Source organism: Syngnathus leptorhynchus, chromosome 3 (genome assembly GCF_054491065.1).
Source record: "Syngnathus leptorhynchus isolate UIUO chromosome 3, UIUO_Slep, whole genome shotgun sequence".
Lineage (NCBI taxonomy): Eukaryota > Metazoa > Chordata > Actinopteri > Syngnathiformes > Syngnathidae > Syngnathus > Syngnathus leptorhynchus.
In genome coordinates this window covers 8100583-8123132 of record NC_141197.1, presented here as the reverse complement: position 1 = coordinate 8123132, position 22550 = coordinate 8100583, and the positions used below count along the sequence as shown (strand labels likewise).

At 40.2% G+C, this 22550-nt stretch overlaps 2 protein-coding genes across 3 annotated transcripts; one reads left to right on the top strand and one right to left on the bottom strand.

The window, feature by feature from the left end:
• Nucleotides 1-690: 690 nt before the first annotated feature.
• On the top strand, nt 691-15792 carry LOC147059056 (paired amphipathic helix protein Sin3a-like). Of its 2 annotated transcripts, XM_085906912.1 has the most exons (22): nt 691-916; nt 2346-2444; nt 3266-3473; nt 4294-4470; nt 4730-4836; nt 4927-5245; nt 5333-5584; nt 5662-5814; nt 6039-6194; nt 6323-6412; nt 6509-6627; nt 6807-7032; nt 7123-7239; nt 7948-8186; nt 8281-8464; nt 8545-9124; nt 9213-9382; nt 9537-9710; nt 9782-9868; nt 9985-10079; nt 12086-12293; nt 13495-15792. In XM_085906912.1, exons 3-22 carry the CDS (start codon nt 3288-3290, stop codon nt 13708-13710), a joined length of 3855 nt encoding a protein of 1284 aa, XP_085763038.1. In that variant the 5' UTR covers nt 691-916; nt 2346-2444; nt 3266-3287; the 3' UTR covers nt 13711-15792. The 2 variants fall into 2 exon arrangements, with proteins under 2 accessions (XP_085763038.1, XP_085763039.1); XM_085906913.1 differs by lacking the exons at nt 12086-12293; nt 13495-15792 and adding an exon at nt 10142-10973.
• LOC147059055 (cellular retinoic acid-binding protein 1) lies at nt 15535-21920 on the bottom strand. Its single transcript, XM_085906914.1, has 4 exons — nt 21743-21920; nt 20039-20217; nt 19613-19726; nt 15535-15799 (listed from the first exon to the last, which is right to left on the bottom strand). Exons 1-4 carry the CDS (start codon nt 21810-21812, stop codon nt 15749-15751), a joined length of 414 nt encoding a protein of 137 aa, XP_085763040.1. The 5' UTR covers nt 21813-21920; the 3' UTR covers nt 15535-15748.
• Between the last annotated feature and the right edge of the window lie 630 nt (nt 21921-22550).

Sequence of the window (22550 nt, the reverse complement as noted above, 5' to 3'; positions counted from 1 at the left end):
TAAGTATTTTTTTATGTATATTGATCTGTTTATAGTTAAACATCTTATTTACAGCATAAAAACGATTTAAAATACTTATTTTTAATATATTTTACTATTATTATTATTAAATATCTAAACTCTTCACAGTAGACCCAAATATGATTATAGAAACAGCTTTATATGGCAATTACTGTAGTGAAAGTAACTCATCAATCATTAGGGATCCATAAAATATTAGCATTTATTGTGAGACTGAAGTTAATTCTTTGTCTAGAAAGGCAGAGATTTGTAGTGATGTGTTAGAGTCTGAGTGAAGCCATTTTATTCAGATTTGACAGCAAAATGTATCTCCACATTTCACATGAGTAAACATCAGTAGCGTTTTTAAAATTTGATCTCATAAATCCCTTATTGGAGTTGACTCTATATACTATAAAGTGATACAAGCCATGTGTTTATTATTGTTCTTTGCAGTGTAGCAGAGCTTGCTCTGGATCATACTGTGAGCAGATTCTACAATATTTGCCTAAATAGAGGGATTGAAATGAATCATTGTAATTTGTAAACGATTTTTATTAATTCTACACCATATTACAGTAAAAACAGTTAAACACTTGTATCTCCACCCTCCAGGTTTACCAGGCTCTCGCTTCAGTGTATGTATTTGTTTTCATCTTTTCAAGTGACCAATCAGAGTAAAGACTGGGAGGAAACTTCCTCCATGACAGTCACGCCCCTTATGTTCAACGAACGCCGCTTCATACATACCCTGTTGTTAATGGCGCGGACTATTTCATTTTTGTTTTGTTTTCGTGGACAAGCAGTCAAAAGCGCACGTCTTTTCACTACCATCTTAATGCGGCTGTGAGGTTTGCTGGGGGGATTTTTTTTGTCACTGATGTGGCAACGTTGTTGCTGGAGGCAGCCCAGCGAGGTAAGCTAAGTAGCTAGTTAGCTGACCGTAGCTTGCATCGGTGAGGGTGCTTGTTGTGCTAACGTAGCATATTAGCGGCTTCATAACCTTGTCAAATAGGAAAACGTTTGAGCGCTTGCCGATGATTTGATGGCGGTGTTTTCATGTATTGTTGTCTTCCGGTTGTTTGAAATGTGAAGTCTGTATTGGGGAGTTACTTTTACTATTACGTTACTTTGAGTAAGGCTAACGAGGTAAGACTGTTCTGAGCTTGATTTAGCTGTCAGGCTAACACCAAAAAGGAGGACTTGGCAAGACGTTTTGATTCCGTCTAGTTCACAGCGTGCGCTGCAAAGTTTTGCGAGCCAAGCGTTTATATCAACGTGAAAGCCTTTTACTTGACAGCACTGTCGATCTGTGAATTCCCGAGCAAACTTAACGCTGTACTCGTCGTAACGTGGAAGCTAGCGCAAGGGTAACGTTAGCCCAGCAAAATTCAGTTCGTCTTTTTGAGTTTGTCATTTATGGAGGCGATAACTTGCTATAAGACACACCGACACCTGTCCCTTCTTTCGAGGGTTAACGCCTAAACCGCCAACTCTTAAGAGTGGCAAAGATTCATTTGCTCGCCACATAACTTCATTTCGGGCGAATGCAAACGTCAGCCATCACACAAGCAAAAGCGGTCGGTCGGCTCGACGACAACGGATGAGTTAAAGTCGGCGTTGACTGGGAGGGGGAGGGGAAAAGGATCGGCCTCACACGGCAGCAGCGAAACAACAAGAGCGACACGGCAGCAAATCGGAGCTTTTTTGAATCGTTACACAGCCACCTTCGTCGTATTTAACTCATCAGCGAATTCCTTGAGCCTTTTGGGCGACGATATTAGCGACTGGATAGGAATCTGACACGATCCCTGCTCCTCAACACCGCGCGCTCCGCTTGCGTGTTGTCCCAATTTGGTGCAGAGCAGCGAGTCGACAAGGCGGCACTGTGCTCGCCTCGCGTACTCTCCCTCCCGAACCGACCCAAGGCTGTGACGTCTGCCTGTTCAGGGAGCGTCAACAAATGAAACTTTTTCGAAAATCTGCTGTTTGCAATAATACTTGCTCATGAAATGCATATGAGCGGCGTTTATTTCAAAGAATACATAAAATGAACTTTTTTTTTCCCCCAATCACCTATCTGCCATGATTCATTGTCATTTAATATGTATTGATCTCCGACAAGTAATGATAGCCACAGAAATCAAATGCTCTTCAGTTACATGGCATTTGTTGCCATCCATACAAATGGGAGTGTTGTGTTCAAACATGCCCATATTTCTCATTTGTTTTGTGAATGACTTAGACAAAATCGCAGTTTTTTCAATTTACAGTATTTACCAACCAATTTAAAGTTTGTTATTCATATGTTCACCTTCACATGGAATTTTTGTTTTATTTTTTAGGACCTGACGTCTGTTAATCACTGAAAAACGTACCAATTTGCTGTTTTGTGCTCTTTCTGAAAGAAGATGCCACAAGCTGGTGCCGAAGGGGCTTTTAAGGTAAAAAAAAAAAAAGGGGGTAATGTAAATGAGTTTTAGATGATTCACTTTTTGTGATGTTTTATTTTAATGGTATTCCGTGAGACTTTTCTAATGTATAATGTGTTCCTTGGCTCAATAAAGTTTGGCAAACACTGAAGTAGACCACATTTTACAACGCTGTGTTGACAACATTTTGGTTAGATTCTTTTGTTAGAGGGGTGTAGAATATTTAAAATGCCTTTGTGTGATGCTCTGCCTCTCTACACCAATGTAACCAATGAATAGTGACAATAGATTGATTTAATGTCTTAGTAACAGTCCAAATTGAAAGCTATCTTGCAGTCGTTGATTATTCACAAAAATGTTCCATTGTTAAATTATAAAACATTTTTGTGTTATGATATAAAGAATTGTAATTGTATTGTGTGCTAACACAGCAGATAATGTTTTCAGTTAGAACACATACTCAAGAGAACGTTATAACTAAACTAAAAGCACAGATGAGAGAGTATGGTTGGTTATAATCCAACTGTCTTTTCATCCATTCTCTTCTAACCTTATCCTTATTAGGATCACTTGTTTTTTGTTTTGCAAATACACCTAATCAGCGTGTTTTTTTTATAGTACGCTCTAGTCTCCACAAAACGAGATTAGTTTCTAATAAATATCAGTTAAACATTGCCTCTCATCGTTTTTTTTTTGTTTTTTTTATACAACTAATCAGGTTTTTTTATTTATTTTTTACCACTCTAGCCTCCACAAAGCAAGTTTAGTAATAAATATAAGTTAAACACTGCCTTTTATCTTTTTTTTTGTTTTTTTTATTTGTTTTCCTGTAGCCCCTTTGAGTATGTTTCAACAATGAAGAGGCATGTGGAGGAGCAGGAACCCATATTTGCGCCCCAGCAACCACATACCCCAGTGCAGGGCATTGCAGAAAGCTTCCAACAGAGGGCTTTAGCCCCAACTACCACTGTGATAGAGGCAGCTACAGACAATATGCAGCCATCATCTGGCATCCAGTATTCTCTTCCCCAGGGTTACCAGGTATGGTGCTACAGCAGTCTCCGCAAAGACATTTTCCCACACTTTATTTCTGTGGGCAACCCCTCCTCATCTTTGTATTTGAATGGTGTACAAGGACAAAGTTATGGCAAGCAGTCATATTTTGAGGGCCACTACCAGTTGCGTTGTAATCCCATGGAAAATTTGTCTATGTCAAAGTATTTCCATAGATTACTTTTACCAATGGCAAGCTCATTCTGATGAGTAGATTCATGGAAGGAAGGTGCGTTACAGATGGACCTTTTTGTTGATATGTCACTCATTCACATATTGTAATTACCACCAGTAGAGCAATCCTAACAATCCTTTGTTTGAATCATTTCTTTGTTTGATAGAGACAATTCTGGGTCAAGGGGGACACTTGAAATAAAATTTAAAAATAATATTCCTGTCGGTTTGGATTGAAAACAAACACTTTATCCCAGGTCCACTACATTTCCCACACAATATTGTAATGTTACATATTGTTTTTGTGTCCCCAGTAATCAACGAGATAACAAAAGAAACTTGAAATTGCTGTTGATTATTACCAAGGAAAGCAAACCAGTGTACAACTTGTTTGGCCCTAACAGATATGTTTTAAAATAGACTATGTGACAAAGGCAGTACTGACACAAGTCCAGGGACAGCTGTCAAACAACATTAAGAGAGCATGAAGCCAACTCAGATTCAAACCAGGGACCTTCTTGCAGTACCATCCAATCAGTCCCAGTCAATTTGAGTCTCAGATGTCTTCAAGCTAAAGTTCTTGCTGACTACGTTTCCCGTTTAGAGACGGGTCTAAACTGTTTTTTTCCGAAAGGTGCCGACAATGCCCCAGAGCACAAGTGGGCACGGACTTAACAGTTCTGCACATGTTGGAGCCCATGCACACAGCATAGCAGTCCAATCCCAGGCCCCTGCGGTGGTCCAAGGTCATGTGCATCCAACTGCACCCATGACTTCAGCACAAGGACAGCAGCAGTTTCAGCGTCTGAAGGTAAGAAAAGAGGACCGAATCTAAAAATGGCCAAATGTGGGTGCATTTGGTTGCGTGATACACTATACCAGGCGTCAACAACCTGGTGCCCATGGTAACGTCCAAGGACCACATAAGTAAACCCCCCTCGGGCTTGTTCTAGCTCACCAGTGAAGAGATATTATGATTTCCTGGGAATGATGGAGAAACTATCATTTCAACCTATAAACACAAGTCAAACTTATTTTCCAAAACGTTGGTGCATTAATTTCTGTTTTAGGTTGAAGATGCTTTGTCATATCTTGACCAAGTGAAGCTTCAGTTTGGAAATCAGCCTCAAGTGTATAATGATTTCCTGGATATTATGAAAGAATTCAAATCGCAGAGGTAAGCTCTCGTAATCTACACAATATGTTGAAAAATTGCATAAATATATTTCTTTTTTAATAAAGAAAAAAACGCTTTTCTCTATTACAGCATAGACACTCCAGGTGTTATCAGTCGCGTGTCGCAACTCTTCAAGGGCCATCCCGACCTCATTATGGGCTTCAATACTTTCTTGCCACCTGGATATAAAATTGAGGTTCAAACTAACGATCTGGTCAACGTGACCACGCCAGGCCAGATTCACTACATCACGCCTCACGGTATATCTGTTCAAAACATCCCCGTAAGTGCACCACCTAGCCAGCCTCTAAACCAGCATCAGCACCAGACTGTGCCACAGGCTGGCCCACACACTGCTACTGTCACCCCACCTGTCCCCACCCAGCCTGCAGCAAATAAAGTCAACAAGGTATAAGCGAGTTCCATTCCATTCATGACTTGAACAAAATATGTCCCAAGTTTTTCTAATAGTTGTCTGGTCAACATGTTCCAACAGGCCATGCAGTCTCCAGCCCACACGCCCACCAGCCAGCCGAACCCATCCATCCCATCTTACACCTCACCGCGCTCACCTTCAGTTCAGTCTCACACACCAGTAAGCAGCACGCCATCTGGTGGGCCGCCTCCACAGAACAATCAGCCAGTGGAATTCAACCACGCGATAAACTACGTCAACAAGATCAAGAATCGCTTCCAGGGTCAGCCAGACATCTACAAAGCCTTCCTGGAAATCCTGCATACATACCAGGTCAGGAAGCACGCCAACCTTTTGTATGAACACTATTGTATATTTTGTCAAATTTAATAAATGCCCATTGACTGCAGAAAGAGCAGCGAAATGCCAAAGAGGCAGGAGGCAATTACACTCCAGCCCTGACTGAGCAGGAGGTTTATACTCAAGTGGCGCGACTCTTCAAGAATCAGGAAGACCTGCTGTCAGAATTTGGACAGTTCCTGCCCGATGCCAACAGCTCGATGGTGAGTAGTTTATCAGCTCCTAATATGAGCGAACCATATTGGCGTCTGTCGCTTTAACAGTAGCTCTTTTTGACTCCAGTTCAGACTAGTTTTGGGGTGCAGCATACACAAATAGCAGGGATGCTTGTAAAGTCGTTTTCTTTTTGTTCTCCAAGCCAGATGTGTCCTGTAAAATGATTGCAACATTTGTATAATGAGATATTTATGCTCTTTCCTCTGCTCAGCTTCTTGGGAAAACTGCATCTGACAGGGCAGACTCTGTGCGTAATGATCATGGTGGGACAGTAAAGAGACCGGTACCAAACAATAAACAGAAATTAAGCCACAATGGACTGACTGTCAAAAGACCCGGAGCTGTGGGAGTCTCACCCCTTCTCAAGGTAAATGTACTCTTCATTTAGTCCCTGCTTTTTAAGATGATATAGCTTTGTTCTATGTGCTATCAACAAGACTATCATTAAAAAAATATATGAACCTGAAATAGTTGTGTTTATTTAATGTGTTGCAGAAGAAACCCAAAATAGTCGGCAAGGACCATCATGGCTTCGGCGAAGTTGGAAAGCACAGTAACAGCACTGAAAGCATGTTCTTTGACAAGGTGAGATTGTTACAAACAGTATGGTTGTCCTCATGAAGTATTTTCTTTTCATGTGAGCGTAAAATGAAAAGTACTTTTGACTGTCATCGCAAACAGGTCAAGAAAGCTCTGAGGAGCTCTGAGGCGTATGAAAGCTTCCTGCGTTGTTTACACATCTTCAACCAGGAGGTGATTTCCCGTGCTGAATTGGTTCAGTTAGTCATCCCATTTCTTGGGTAAGTTCATATTACCCTTCTGGTTGATTTCATGAATTGGTAACTTTGAAAACACTTAACTTGAATTCAATGTTGCTGCACACTTAAATTAGATGTTAATTCTTCAAACAATATATGGAGTTACAGTATATTATTTGTATTAACGGTGTATTCCACATAAATTATGTCACAATTGACAGAAAATTCCCAGAACTGTTTACATGGTTTAAAAACTTCCTGGGCTACCGAGAATCAAGTCAGGGTGAGTCGAGCCATGCGGAAAGTTTACCCAAGGAGCGGGCAACGGAGGGTATTGCCATGGAGATTGACTATGCGTCCTGCAAGAGGCTGGGCTCTAGCTACAGAGCTCTTCCGAAGAGCTACCAGCAGCCTAAGTGTACCGGAAGGACGCCACTATGTAGAGAGGTTAGTCAAAAGTTGTTTCTGACCATCAGCTCCTTTTGGATTTTGATCTTTTTAGAGTGAAGGTTTAAAGAAATCAATGTCCTCTTTCAGGTTCTGAATGACACATGGGTGTCATTTCCATCATGGTCTGAAGATTCGACTTTTGTAAGCTCCAAGAAGACACAGTATGAAGAGCACATTTACAGATGTGAAGATGAGCGTTTTGAGGTAAGAGGCCCAGTTTTCTCACTCTGCAAGATGAATTTATTTCCAATTGTCTTCTCGGGAGCTTTCCATCCATTGTACACATGATCACATTTTCGTTTTCTTCTAAAATACAAGACGAATGTGCCTGTTTGTCACGCTTTTCTTGATGCTCTATTGCAAGACTGTACAAGTTTGGTGCCGTTAGAATTAGCCTCTTTGGCACTTGTGATTATCTAGGTAGCTTGAGCTGTACCGTTATCTTGTTGTTAACCTTCTCTTGCTTTTACTGGCTTTCCATTCTCTATGAAATCTTTGCACACACATATGAGTTGATCTCGGTGAAGACTGCAAGGTCACACGTTATCACACAGGCTAGGCAGAGTTTTTTCCCCCTTGCAGGAGGGCGGCCAAGAGTATTTGAGTAGTGATCCTGGAGGTGGGTGGTTCTGCAATCTTGCAGAGAAAGCTCCATCGCTGTTTCTCAACCTTTCTGGCATACATTAAATAGTTAAACTGAGAAGGCAGCCTCCTGATCATTTTTTTAACAAAGCAAGCAATAAGGATAAAGAACTGAGACAAAATATAACAATGTGGTACAGCTAGGAATAATGTCATTTTCTATTATTAATTTCAGTCATTGTTTTAATGATTCTACAGTTTTTACGCAACTTGTAATGGCCTCACCATTTGGGATCTGCATTCAATTTTTTTATAATTGCATCCCCTCAGCTTGACGTCGTGTTGGAGACCAATCTTGCCACGATTCGAGCTCTCGAGTCAGTCCAACAGAGGCTTTCGCGAATGTCTGCGGAGGAGCAGCTACGCTTTAAGCTTGACAACACGTTGGGCAGCTCTTCAGAGGTCATTCACCGCAAAGCTATTCAGAGGATATACGGAGACCGAGCCAACGACATCATTGATGGTCTTAAGAAGAACCCAACTGTGTGTGTCCCCATAGTGCTAAAAAGGTTAATAGCATGTATTATTTTTCAGATTATTTCAATTCAATACATTTGTTTCGCGCTGGAACTGAAGCCTTTCCATTTTCATTCATGGCTTCAGGTTAAAGATCAAAGAAGAAGAGTGGAGAGAAGCCCAGAGAGGCTTCAACAAAATTTGGCGGGAACAGAATGAAAAGTATTATCTGAAGTCACTCGACCACCAAGGCATCAACTTCAAGCAGAACGACACCAAAGTGTTTCGCTCAAAGACCTTGCTCACTGAAATCGAAATGCTGTATGATGAGGTAAGAGATTGATACTAACACAAAATGAGTCCAACATTTACGTGACAGTCTTAAGAAATCAACTTGTGGTTGTGTGGCAGCGTCAGGAGCGTGCCTCAGAGGATCCTGCCATTCCTCCTCCTAGCGGCCCACACATGAACCTGGCCTACGAAGACAGTCAAATCCTAGAAGACGCCGCGGCCCTTATTATTCACCATGTCAAGAGACAAGTTGGCATCCAGAAAGATGACAAGTACAAGATCAAACAGATCATACGCCACTTCATCCCCGATCTCCTTTTCGCCCGGAGAGGCGAGCTCTCTGATGTGGAGGAGGAGGACGAGGAAGTGGAGGATATGGATGCAGATCCAGATGGCGGCAAAAAACATAACGGCCTGCCAGGCAGCAACCCGTCAAAGTCCAAGCTTCTCTTCAGCAACATGGCAGCTCAGAAGTTGCGTGCCACCGACGAGGCCTACAACTTGTTCTTTGTGAACAACTACTGGTACATCTTCTTGCGCCTTCATCACATCCTCTGCTCTCGTTTGCTGCGAATCTACGGGTACGCTGAGAAGCAGATTGAGGAAGATGCTCGCGAGAGAGAATGGGAAAAAGAAATGTTTGGCCTCCAAAATGAAAAGAATGACAATACAGCCTTCCAACTTAAGATGAGGGAGCCAAGTAAGTGTGTCCTACTGAAACCGCACTCAATCTTACAATATTGTGATGAAAGAAAATCTCCACGGCTTACTTTTTGTTCCTTTTCCAGTGGATGTTGAAGTAGAGGATTATTATTCTGTCTTTCTGGAAATGGTGCGGAACCTTTTGGATGGAAACATGGAACCAGCTCAGTATGAGGATTCCTTGAGGGAAATGTTTACCATCCATGCCTACATTGCCTTCACAATGGACAAACTCATCCAGAGCATCGTCCGGCAGGTCAGCATAGTCCTTATTTATTGACATTTAGCTCAAGAAAAGATAAAAAAAAAATGGATTCATAATGTCAGTTAAGTCAACAATCTCCCCCATAGTTGGTCGAGGAAATATGGTGAATCGCGTCTTCTTACTGCAAAGTCATTGTCGTTTACAGCTCCAACACCTCGTCACTGATGACGCATGTGCGCGGGTGATGGACTTGTACCTGAGTGAGGTTGCCAATAAAGCCACGGGTGGTTCCCTGCTCACTCAGGCGTCCCGGGCCACAGCAGAAGGCACCTACCAGCGCAAATCAGAGCAGCTCATGTCTGAAGAGAACTGCTTCAAGGTACTGTCAACCCAAGCTTGTCCATACTTTCCGATGCACACAGAACTTTTATCTTTTACTGTTTGGTGCAGCTGATGTTTATGAAGAACCAAGACTCTGTTTGTATGGCAATGGAGCTGCTGGACACAGAAGAGGAGAACTCTGATGAGCCTTCAGAGGCAAGTACTCAAATAATCAAGCACGATCGTTTTAGTATGTGAATTCAAGCATTTTGTATTTATAGTCACTAAACGTTAGATGAGGTCGTAATATTCCTCTGCCGTGTACTCGACAGAGGTGGTCGGACTATGTGGGCAGATACCTGAACTCCGATTCGACTTCTGCAGAGCTGCGTGAGCATTTGGCCCAGAAACCAGTGTTCCTTCCCAGGTGAGGCCCCAGCCATGTCTCCCTCTTGTCTGCTCTCGTTCAACTTCCGTCCTGATCCTCAGCTGTTGATGTGCCAAACAACTCCTCACAAACAAGAGCAATAGCACATCGGGGAACAAAAAGTCTCTCTTATGGTTTCGGTGCGTGGTAATGGACTGACAACAGAGTTAGACAGAGTTAAGATGTGACGCACGCCACAGTTGCAACGGAAGCTTATTCAGTTTCAGGCCTCTGCCTCTCATGGAAGATTGCACTTTACATAGTCATTCTTTTAACAAAAGGGAATTAATTATGTAAAGTTCCTTTTTTTTTAAGTGGGTTTTTATTTATGAGTTAAAAGATTTTTAAGAAGGGTTTGGCTTTGTCATGGCTTGGAATTTCAACTTGTGCAGACTTTTGGTTTGATTACGAGTTTGCTTGTGTTGAGTTGAAACGATTTTCAGTGTGTGGCGTCACGATATAGTCTGGAAAATCAGCGTAAAACAAATGGGGCAGACTCCATGTCGCGTTGTTTTGTTTTTTACAATTTCTTCGGCCCGAGTTTGACTATTGAATAACGAAAGCTATTGTATCAGGACTTTGTGAAAACTATCTTGAACTTATCATGCCATATTTGCAACTGTATTCGAAGCAAGAGTCTTGTACGTGACTTCATCTCTGTTTGCAAATTCAATTGTCAACAACCTAACACGTCCCTTTGTTTCAATTCAGTGTTACGTTTGTAAGGACTGGGAACGTGCGCTCCCTGACCCTGTTGTTGTTGTGGGTGAGGTTTTACCACCATTTGAGAGATTTGTGCTCAAGTTTGTTTTTTGAACTCTGGTGAAGCACATTTTCTGCATCACTTGTAAAGAGGAATAGGCTTTGTCAATAAAAATGATCCTCTAAATTGTATGCGCATATGTTGGTCTATTTCTTTCTTGACACTTTTGAGCTGTGCACGAGGGCCTGTCCATGTCTGGTTTGTCTTCATATTCCAGCCTGTCTTGTCAAGTCGAGCACTCAGTATTTTTGTCTTTTGAGATGGCTGTCCATAATCATCTACATTTCAAAAAGCCTTCAAACGACCTGACCAGTTTCTGTGCTTTGCTTTTGTCTTTTCTTATTTCAACCCATCGCACAAATTGCTTTGTCTGATTTATGATTCATCATTGGGCTCACCTACATCATTTTATCCCCTGCCCCACCTCCCCACTAAATCTATGAGATGTCAGCAGCACAGCCAAAACTCTGCCCCTCTTCACCTAAAAAAAAAAAAAAATCACCTCAGTGGCCGCACAGATTCAATTTCTTCTCAGATTTCCTTCGGTTGGTTCTCATCTCATAATCATAACACTGCATTGTTGGTGGCAGTATGTGAACATCTTAAGTGATCTCCGCTCATATTTGGGATTGGTATTCAACAAGGCAGCAATTCTGTAGTGTTTGTTTCTAACAGTTTTACCCGAAATTGGCCTGGAAAGACTGTGTCTTGTCTTTTTAAGTGGAGCCCTGAATGCAAAAATAAGCTTCATGCGCTCAGTCTGCGCTCACCCATACTCTCTGCGGTAAGTACACGTTTCAAACTTTCATTGCGGTGGGGTGATTATTTTCTTATCTGCAAAGTGTCGGGCTCATTAAAATGACTTTTTCTCTTTTATTTCGAGCGAATTTTCACTGTCACTGTATCGGAAATATTACGACTGCTGCCTCTGCTGCTCTTATAGATCCCCCCATATCCCGAATGATTTGACCTCCTATCTAATTCTGTTCCTTGGTGAGTTGCAATGCATGGGTGTAAACATTGTTCTTGAAAGGGACAGTCTTCTCAAATTTAAATAGACAACACTTTTCAGTGTGTGTATATAAGGCTGTGAAATAGCATGTGACATGCTGAACTCAATAAAAATACTCTTTGAACCTAACCCGTAAACATGATGCACTTTTGATATGTTAAATATTCAGACGTTGTTTCACTGTTTTGAGTCAACGCTTCTTATTCCTGTCAACCGTTGTTTGGCTTTCAGGAATCTGAGGAGAATCAGGAAGTGCCAGAGAGGATGGGAACAGCTGCAACAGGAGAGGATGACCACAGGCTCCTCAGATGAGTTGCAAGGTGACAAGAGCAAACTGAAGATGGAGTGCATGTTCAAGCTCAACTCCTACAAGATGGTGTATGTCTGCAAGTCGGAGGACTTCATGTACAGGCACACTGCACTTACACGCGCTCATCAGGTAAGAGCCACACGCACATTTTTTTTGTTTCTTCTTTATCCTTTTATTTTTGTCCCACTTGTTCTCATTTGGATATTGGGTCAGCTGCAGCCTTGGAACACAAAATGAGTCTAAACATCGATTTGACACTTGAGTAAATGCAATACGTTTTCTTTGACTGTTTGTCCTCTGAAGTAGAATATTTTGAGGATCTATCATCCTATCAATTATTCGTTTGATGATTTCACTTTACATGAAAATGTATTACAATACCGTTGCCCCTAATTACGTTATCAACTAATTAGTGTTGTCAAAAGAACCGTTATTTTTGAGACCAATTTGGTACCAACACGCCAAAAATACATCGATACCTGCTTTTTGTGGTACCGACTACCGAATATTTAACTTTTCACTCGACATGCGAGCAGCACAGAGCGGTAGTCAGCAGCGCTGAAGAAGAAAACATTCGGTCTTTCATAACAATGACTTCAGCAAGTGGGAGTGGAAGTCCAATACGCCGGCTTTTTGAGAAGCCAGGTCGCTCAAAGAGGCATGTGTGGAAATATTTTCCATTCAAGGCGGATGCAACCAGAGCAATTATAGATTCAAACAAGCCAACATGCTAAAAATGCTTGAAAGGTTTGAGGCTTGAGAGGCTGCATGCCACTGCTGCTCTTTTTTTTAATGTATAGAGTTGAAAATTGTTGTTTATTATTAGTCTTACTTGATGTGTGACTTGAAGGCTCCATACCACTCCTGCTATTTGATTTAGCAGTTTTAAATAAATGAGTGATTTTAAAAGTAAGTGGATTTTGTTTTTTTGTTTTTTTTTACCGTGGTACCAAATTAGTATCGGGAATCGTGGTAAATCACAGGTATTGGTATTGGACCACTGAAATTCTGGTATCATGACACCACTACAACCAATTATTGTTTATTTAGTGGTTTTAAAAAATAACTCACAATTAAGCAATATAAACATGAGAGTGACTGATGTACTCTACTCACCAACCTTTTTAAAACAGGTTCAGTTACAGAAATGAGAGAATATTTACTATTGAAAAAAGAAGATTTGGACAATTTTAAGATAAACTCAACGATGAGTTGATTATTAAAATAGTCATCGATTACTTGTTGATTAAACGATTTCATTTTGACAGCTCTAACCTGAAGTCCATGTTATTATTATAATGATTTCTTTTTCAATGGATGTGTCTTGCAGTCCCATAAACGGGTCCACAGACGCCTGCACAGACGCTTTCAGGCCCGCTTGGATACCTGGGCCAAAGAGCACGTGACAAGCGACATGGCTAACGACTGCCGGAGTTGGCTGGTGGGTGACAGACGAGAAGGCCTGTTGCCCTGTACTACAACGTGCAACCCAGAGGTGCTGCATTATCTCACTGTTAACAAGTACCGAGTCAAGTACAAAACATAGTAGCCAACGATCCTGTCAGCGACCACACAAGTAGGACTGTTCGAGGACAACGGATGGAACTTTGTTCTTCACCCTGCCTATTCTTTTGCCAACTTTGGGCTGCTTTTTTCATCGCTCAATTTAGATAAATATAATACTTTTCAATATTCGAAAATCTATTCAGAAAAAAAAAAGGTTTTCAGGTCACTCTGTTGAGAAAGTTTTCTTTTTCATGGGAAAATATTTCGAGTGAACGACAGAAGCTCTTTGGGTAATGAGAAAACTGTTGCTTCCAGTTCGAAAAGTGAACAGGTTTTGAATGTTCCCCTTGCTGATAACGGTGCACTTGTGCACTCTGGAATCAACTTTTCGAATAGGTCAAGCCAACCATTTTTTTTTTTGTAAATGATGTCCATGAAATGTCATTCTTGATGTCTGATGCCCTGTATGACACAGTGGCAGTATTTAGCTAGTTGCAACTTAATGCAAAATGAAATTTTTTTTTTTTAAATCACTACAGTTGGGGGGGGTGTCGGATTGGGGACTTTTGTGTTATTGGTCTGGTGAACGTCAAGCCTTGATTTACGTGATTAATTTATATGCCCTTCAAGACTGAACCGTCTACACCTTTACACTGTCTGGCATGGCTACATTGTGATTTTAAAACGATCGACCGTTACCGAGCAGCATTCATTTTGGAAAGTAGCGTTTTCAAGACCGAAATGAACCATCAACTGTTTGTATTTACGTGTGTCAAAACGATCCGTATCTGTGTGACAGATTGGTGAATTCTCTCCCATGTTCAGTGTCGATGCCTCCTCTCACAGTTGTATATAGTAGTTCTATCCGTGAATGTCAGCCATGTCCAGTATTTGCTAATCCAGTCAGCAATACTTATAGCCCACTGTGAATGTTAATTCTTAGAAAGTATCGCCCGCCCGCCCACCCTAAAACTCATCCGAAAGTGCTAACGTTGATGTTCAGATTGTAGTTATCGTAGGAAAAAAAATGAGAGAAGTAGATTTTTATTCATAATTTCGGAGGACGTGAAACTGGAATTTCAGCCTGTCACTCCAACTTCAATGTGCCACATGTCCGGTCAAGCCTGAAATTCTTCGTACGCCTCAGGTACATCTGAATAATTTTGAGCTTGATTGTATGCAGAGATGAGAAATCCAGGTTTAGAAAGGAAATAGACTGGCACGATTTGATTTTAGCCATAGGTGCTTCTACTCAACCGGCAGGTGAACAAGTTCATTTTCCCTTACCTGTAGAAACAAATGTGGCCAAAGTCAAAATGGTGTGTTTTTGTTTTGTTTGTTTTTTTCTCCCTGGATGTCGATTAGCCACCACTTGACTGTATAATAAGTTATTTGTAATTGCCCCAAAAAAGGAACGATTCAGTCTGATTTCATATCAGACATTTGTCTTTTGATATAGCGTATGTAAACTTCTGGTTTCATACATTTTCCAGAATTACAACATGCACACAGTTTGAGACTGAAGGAAAGATTGAGAGGAAAAAAAAAAAAGATATACCACAATTTTAAAGTGATGAATACCGAACCAGCTACTCCGACAATCTGCAGTTGGGTTTTAGTTTTGTATGTATTCACTGTGCGTATTTTGGTTGAAAAAGCCGCACAGTTCAGATGAGCTGATTGTAAACAAATTCATTGTATCTTTTACTGTGTTTGTTCTCTTCTCTTGGTGTACATGGTAGTCAGGTGTTTGTTATTAAACAATCCTTTATAGACAGAAATACTTACATTTTCTTTTCATCTTTTGTTTCATGCATTCACTACATCCTTCATTTGAAAAACAGCCCGTGCACACAAGGCAAAGTTGAATTGAAGCCTCGTTTTATTACTTCAGTATTCACCAATTTATTAGAAAACACAACTATACCGTGAAATTTAATGCACAATGCTGCTAAAAGATATTGCCGATATATCCAGATCATCAAGCGTTTTAAGAAGTTGTGAAAACGGTATGATCAGATTGTTGATTGACAGTTTGTTGAATGTTTTACATGTTTTTGTGAACTGTCAGTTTGCTGCTACGCTCGAATGTAGATCCGAGTGCACACCACATCGTCGGCTCCAAAAGTCTGAAACAAACAATATAATAAATATATATAATTCATAATTATGTATCATTTACAAAAATACAGTAGATTATGAAAAATCAATACTTTTGAGTTTTTCAGATATTAAAAAAACAATAAGCAAGAAAAGTTTGAATCTTTTCCATCTTTATTGTGTAACTACTAATTACATAACTGTGTCCATGATATGTTTGATTCCTTAGAATTTCTTTTTTACCTTTTGAAAAAAACAAGATCACTGATGCTGTGCGGATGGATCATGCTTGGTGCTGTGAGTTGTGAATACACAAATATCGGGAACAGTCTACTCGAACAGCTCAGCTTTTGGGGAGGATGAATCAGAGGCAGTTTAAAAGTCAGCTGTCTTCTGACTTGAGTTTGAATGGAATGGAATTGGTTTGCTGTGAACACGATTATACGGTCACATTTATTTATTTTACTTTAAATGAATACAATTTGGAAGAATGGGACCTTACTCTTTTTCTGAAATTTATTTTAAATATGTTTATTTATGGGTACAGGAGGTGGTTATGTTGAATTTGGCATCAGCTTTATGGGAGGATTCTTGGAAACAAAAATGTCTCCCCTTTAAGAGGTCCCATAGGATCCTAAAAAAAATGTAGAACACTTGGCCTAAGATAGATGAAAGATGAAAAAAAAAAAAAAGATGATGATACTAGCCGTTATCATGGAAAGAATGTAAGTTTCTTGCTCAAGGGTACTTCAACAGGTTTGAGGATAAAATATGCAAGATCACTGAGCCAAGATAAAGTCGTTAAATCTGCACCGCATTTCCCAAAATTTCCATTCTTGATTCCAAGTTCGCTTCCCAGTGTGACTGTTCCGAATACAGAATTAGCGGTCCGGGCACCCGTGTTTAGCTCGTTACGATTTATGGAAGTCAGAGAGGAAAATATTTATGGCCGACTGCAGCAGCACACATCATTATCTCAGGCCACGCTGCAGTCCAGAGCGTGCAAGTGGATGCCCGGTCGGCCGGGTTAGTGATAAATGGGCCCGACGAGTCCATCTGGCACATGGCCAGTTACTCTGGGACGCATTAAGTAAAGCTAACGTCAGGGTTCATTTGCATTTCTCCACACCGTGATCAATGAGGCCAATTAGACGGCGAAGGATTATCAAAGACACACATTTTCACCTGACTCTTTTCTCAACTCTAACTGCCCATTAGAGGCCTGCACTCTTCCTCTCAAATCTAAAGCGAGAAGGAGTTTCCCGTCATGAAGAATAACGATATTTTTTCTACACCGCCACTTATCATTTTAAGGGTCGACTCAAAGTGGTCATTAAGTCTGGCCGTCCTCAATCACACTGAGGGCGGTTGTAATCCAACATGTCTGCTGTAGAACTGGAAGCAGAAGGAGAACCGAACCCTGGCGCAATAAAAAGATGACTTGCGATCTCTGTTTTTAGCTTGCTATCCTGGAAACTCTTGACCTGATGTTAGACTATGTTGAGCAGTCTTGTGAAGATTCTGCATATTGAGCTAGATTTGCTTTCATCGAACAACTGCAATCCTCATTTTGTTGCATTGGGTGTCAAACGGGTTTTCATCACTGGACATATTGTCTTCATCTTAGGGGACCGGTGTAAAAGTGAAAACTTGAGCTGTCACTATCGAATAATTTTAGAATCGCTTATTCCATTCGTTTGCATTTAAGAGTATTAATATATTTTCCATGATGACCATTTATTAAACCATTATTAATATTTATTTGGTATTATTTAGTGTTTTAAAAACAACGAAACATCAGTTAAGCAATATCAGACAAGTAGGATTGATGTTCATTGTTTTCCAAAGTAAAAGCAGTTAAAGAGAAATCATTCTGCTTTCATGAAGGACCAGAGAAATCAGAGAATCATTACTTTTGAGAACTTGAAATGAGAATATTTGGACAATCTTTTGTTTAAAAAATGGCTCTAAATGACTACTCGATATCAATAACGACTCGATTATCACATTAGTAATCGCCTTGTATTTTAATGATTAATAGCTCAGAGCCACTTATTAATTAGGAATTTTTCAATTCTTCTCATTTCAGGCTCTAAAAGTACGGTAACTGATTCATCTAGTCCTTCGTGAAAGCAGACTGGTTCATCCTTTGTGTTTGATCAAGTTAAACCATTTGCAAACATCTGCTTTTACTTTGAAAAACAATGACCATAAATCCAATTTGTGCAATATTGATTAACTGCTGTTTAGTGTTTTTCCAATCTAAATAATACCAAATAAACTAAAGTACATAAATGGTAAATGAGCAGTATTGGTTTAGAAATGTATTTTAATACACTTTTATCCGATCTTTCGATTAATTGACGTAATAAAGGATAGAATAATCCATTTCATGTCACTCCCATATGTAATTAGTAACAATCATGGAATAAGGGTTAGGTTCAGCAACAGGCGCATATTTTTCTGAGATCGTAGCTATTAATTGCAACTCCATTTTGCACTGGCCTTTATTGATCAAACTGAAAAAAATGAGAATAGTATCAAAACCTGATGAACGAAATATTTTTTTTAAGTTAATGTCACATAAAACCATCTCTTGTTGAGCAGAGGCTGATGTGTAAATTGTTATACTATGCTCCAAAATATTATGACTACTATTAGAAATGGTGTTATTGTTATGATACATTATGATACTAGACTTAACTTCACATCATCCATCTCCTGACCAGTAGAACTCACACTGTGAATTTAAAACAATCTTGTTTTTTTTTTCCCAATGATCCATCCCCATGTGCCTATCGTTTTACAGTCCAATACTCCACATGGACACCCACACCCTTATCTTGAATAAAAACAGATTTTGTCCTGCTGAAAACACATCATGGATCCAAATTACATCTCTTCACAAATATTTATATGATTGATGCATAGTCACAGTCAGTACAGAGGAGCTTGTCATCTGGATTTTGTAGCCCATCTGGTCCATCATGTCCATTGGGCCCTGATGTTTACTCGGAAAACACATGCTGAGTTTTCCTTCTCTTAAACTGCAACAAATTGGTGGACAGAACTGTTTCTGATGAATTGATTTCCTTTTTGTCAATAATTTCAGGTGACCACTGTCACAGTATTTTTATCTTTTTAGATTATATTGAGTTTTTCCACATTGTTTCTTCTTTTGTTTGTTGTCGTTTGCATGTCTTGCTCTTTCGTTTTTGTTTCTTCCTGTTCTCATCAGCCTGGCCCCCGAATAAGCTTTGTGTCTATTCCAGGTTTTGCTTGTTGTCTCGTCAATTTGCTGGTATTTGGTTCATTGTATTATTTGCGTCAGTTTCTCTTGCTGTCAATTCATCATACTTTTTTTAGTTTTTTTTTTAGTTTATGCCTAGTTTTTGGTTTTTAGCTTGTTACTTTCAATCTTGTTTTTGGACTATGCTAATTTAATCTTTGATTCCTCCCAGGAGAGTTTTTATTTGCTTTTTTTTGAATGAATTTATTCATTGAGAGCAATCCTTATTCCTGCATTTAGATCCAGTGACTTTAGACATGCTGTCTTTAGGGACTCTATTCTCCATAGGTGTGAATTTAAGCATGAATGCTTTATCTATGCCGTACATGTCCTGTGATCGTTTGGTGACTTGTCCAGGGTGTACCCTGCCTCTCACTCAAAATCAACTAGGATTGGCTCCATTGTAATGTGTTTGTAAAATGATGACCTTTTTTGACACAGTCAAAACTTTGCATTATTATCTTGGACTGATGCACTTCTTTCGTGTGCATCTGAACAAAATACTGTATTGAAAAGAATAATACCGACCGAAAATAAAAAATCAAATACCAACCAGAATGAGTTCATCCCCTCTGAGCTCTCTGGTCCAGAAGGTTTTTGGTCCATTGCCACTCAATAGAGTCTGTTTGCAATACATTTTGTTTTCCGTCTCCCAAGTGACCAAACTCTGTAAAGGTAAGAATGAGTCATGTCTCACATTATGTGATTGGCCATCATTCAACTCTGTCCTCAAGTGAACTACTGATAAAACATACTGATTTGAATTTAGCGCAGTTTGGATTGTGTCCGAAATGTCAGAGTAAGGAAGGGGAAAAAAATAAAATGTTATGATTTACTGTCAGTGAAGCAGAATGTCTCTAGCTATTTTTTCCCCATGACAGTTTGATTTCTTTCTTGTTCACATGATCGTGATCTTTATAAAATTACCTTACACTTTCTTCCATCCACAGTCTCCTCGTTGAACTCTTTATGAAATTACCTTACACTTTCTTCCATCCACAGTCTCCTCGTTAAACTCCTCGCCAATGAGGAAGTTGATCTCTGTGGTGCGAACCGTGGTGGAAGTCTTGATGTAGAATTGGTCGCCATTTTGCCGGATTTCCACATGAGGCCTGGAAGCGGCCGCCCCGGCCACTCTCCTCAGCATTGCGTTCACACCTGAGAATACAGACCAGCTTTATGTGCCAACTGTCCCAAAGCACCTTACGAGTCGCCTAGTGTGAATTTGTTCTTAATCAATCCAAAGAAGCAAAGGTCACTGATGGTGTAGTAGTGCATTTGTGGCTTCAGCTCCCAGTGAGCCGCGGACCAGTATCGACCGGTCTGTGGATCATTTAGTACTGGGCCACACAATTGTTTTTATGCCAGTCCTACTTTATTTTGTATTTATCCACGTAAAAGTGGGCCAGTGAAAATATTGTCTGACAATAATCCGGTCCGTGGCGCTAAAAAGGTTGGGGACCGCTGCTCTGTATGTTCCCTGTGACTGACTGGCGGGCGACAAGTAGTATTCTGAAATTCCAACCCCATAACAGGATAAACAGGATTGAAAATGGATGGTTGCCATTGCATCATTACTTTATCGGTTACAAACTGTAACATATAAATTGTTAGTAATTATCTAGTTTGTTTCAAATGGCATTTGTTTTTAAGGAACTGTAATGTATTACACTTATTGATTATTATTATTATTATTATTAACTATTCCATCTAGCCATTAATTCATTTTACGACTTTTCATGTTCATGGAGCCTGTCCCACATGGCGTTGGGCAAACTCCATACTACGCACCGGACCCATTTGACCACAGGCCACATATAGCGACAGTTAGCCATTCATGTTTACGTTCACTCTGTCACCTAGTGGGAACTGAAACAACGTTGCCATCACCCAAGTCAGGTGAATGTACAACCCCAATTCCAGTGAAGTTGCTTAAGAAAACCCAAATACATCCATTATCCGAATCACTTATCCTCAATGATTTGCAAATCAAAATATTTAATGTTCAAATTAATGCTTATTGATTGTAGGTTAAAATTTAAAAAATGTTTTTAAATGTATTGTAGGCACAAATTCTTAAGGAGTCAATATTTTCTAAAACATCCTCATATGATTATCAGTTTGACCATCAGATCTCTTGTCTTTTTTTTTTTTTTTTTTTTTAATAGTATTTGCAAATCATTGTATTCTGTTTTAGTAACATTGTCCCAACTTCACTCCAATAGGGGTTCATCCCAAAACTTCATGACCTCACCTCACTCCCTTTTGTTATGGTCTCAAATTTGATACTTGAGGTATAGAGCAGCAGAAGGGTGTCAAATTTGAAACAAATTCATTTTTGAGACAAACTATGTTGTAAAAAAGCAAATGTTGAACATACAGGATGCAGTGAGAAGAAAACAAACAATAGAAATATTGGCCCTGTTTAACTCTCCTGTCCATAATGATGTATTTCATCCTGCAAATGAGCGGTACAACTTAAACAAATGGACATCTAAAACAAATACGTTAATATCTTGTAAAAGCTGATACTTCTACTTCCTGCAACAAATTCAAACACTACACATTATTCTAATACTGTTGAATTGGTCCCAATCTAATTCTAGCATTGCAGGTATCCTCATCAGCCCGCTTTGGAACTGACAAAGCTCCCACCTGAGGTCACTCAGAAAAACATTCTCACCCAACGCCTTTAGTAACTCGTCGAAATTCTCACTGCTTTTCATCTTCCAGGTGCCTGCGAAATTGGCCATTTCTTCTCCTCTGTACGTGTGTCCGACTTTGTCAGTATTTGTCTCGACTGTTTCTTCTCCCTCCAAAGCGTCCTCCTCCCTCTTGCCGCTCCTCTTGTGTGCTTAATGATCCCAGGCGAAGAGCCAAACCCCCTGCACCTCCTCCCTTGTATCACGCACACACCCATTCAGCCACCCACATACTTCACTAATAATTGTGTCATTAAAGTATCAAAGTGTTTGTCCCAAGAAATAAGGTTTGGATTTGAATGTCTCATCCAAATGTGCTGATAATTTGATGACGGACGAGATGTCAGATTTTCTATCCCATCATTTCACAATCTTCATGAATGTGGTCCTCCTCCTGATCCCCCCCCTTCCCACCCCCGCCGCTTGAGAATAGCTCTCATGGTTCCTCCTCTTGGAGACCGCGGCCACATCAAAAACATCCATCTTTTTCGACAAAGCGCTCCTCCAGACAGGCTTTGATAAATAACGCCTAGAGTCGAGCGGTGAGCACTCTGTCTTCCCAGCAGGAAGTGTCAGCTCAAAGACGTCCTCCTGTGTTGCTCTGTGTTGGTCTTATTTTAAGGAGCCAAATCATTTGTGGAGGAAAGATGGACAATCAATGAACACGATATGGAACGGTGTTTTAGTAGATGTGGCGACACTCATCCAGGAACCTGATTTTGGTGTGGACTTTTATCTGACATAATGAGCTATGAGCTTCGGTGTCATGAAGGTCAGCTCCACGAGACA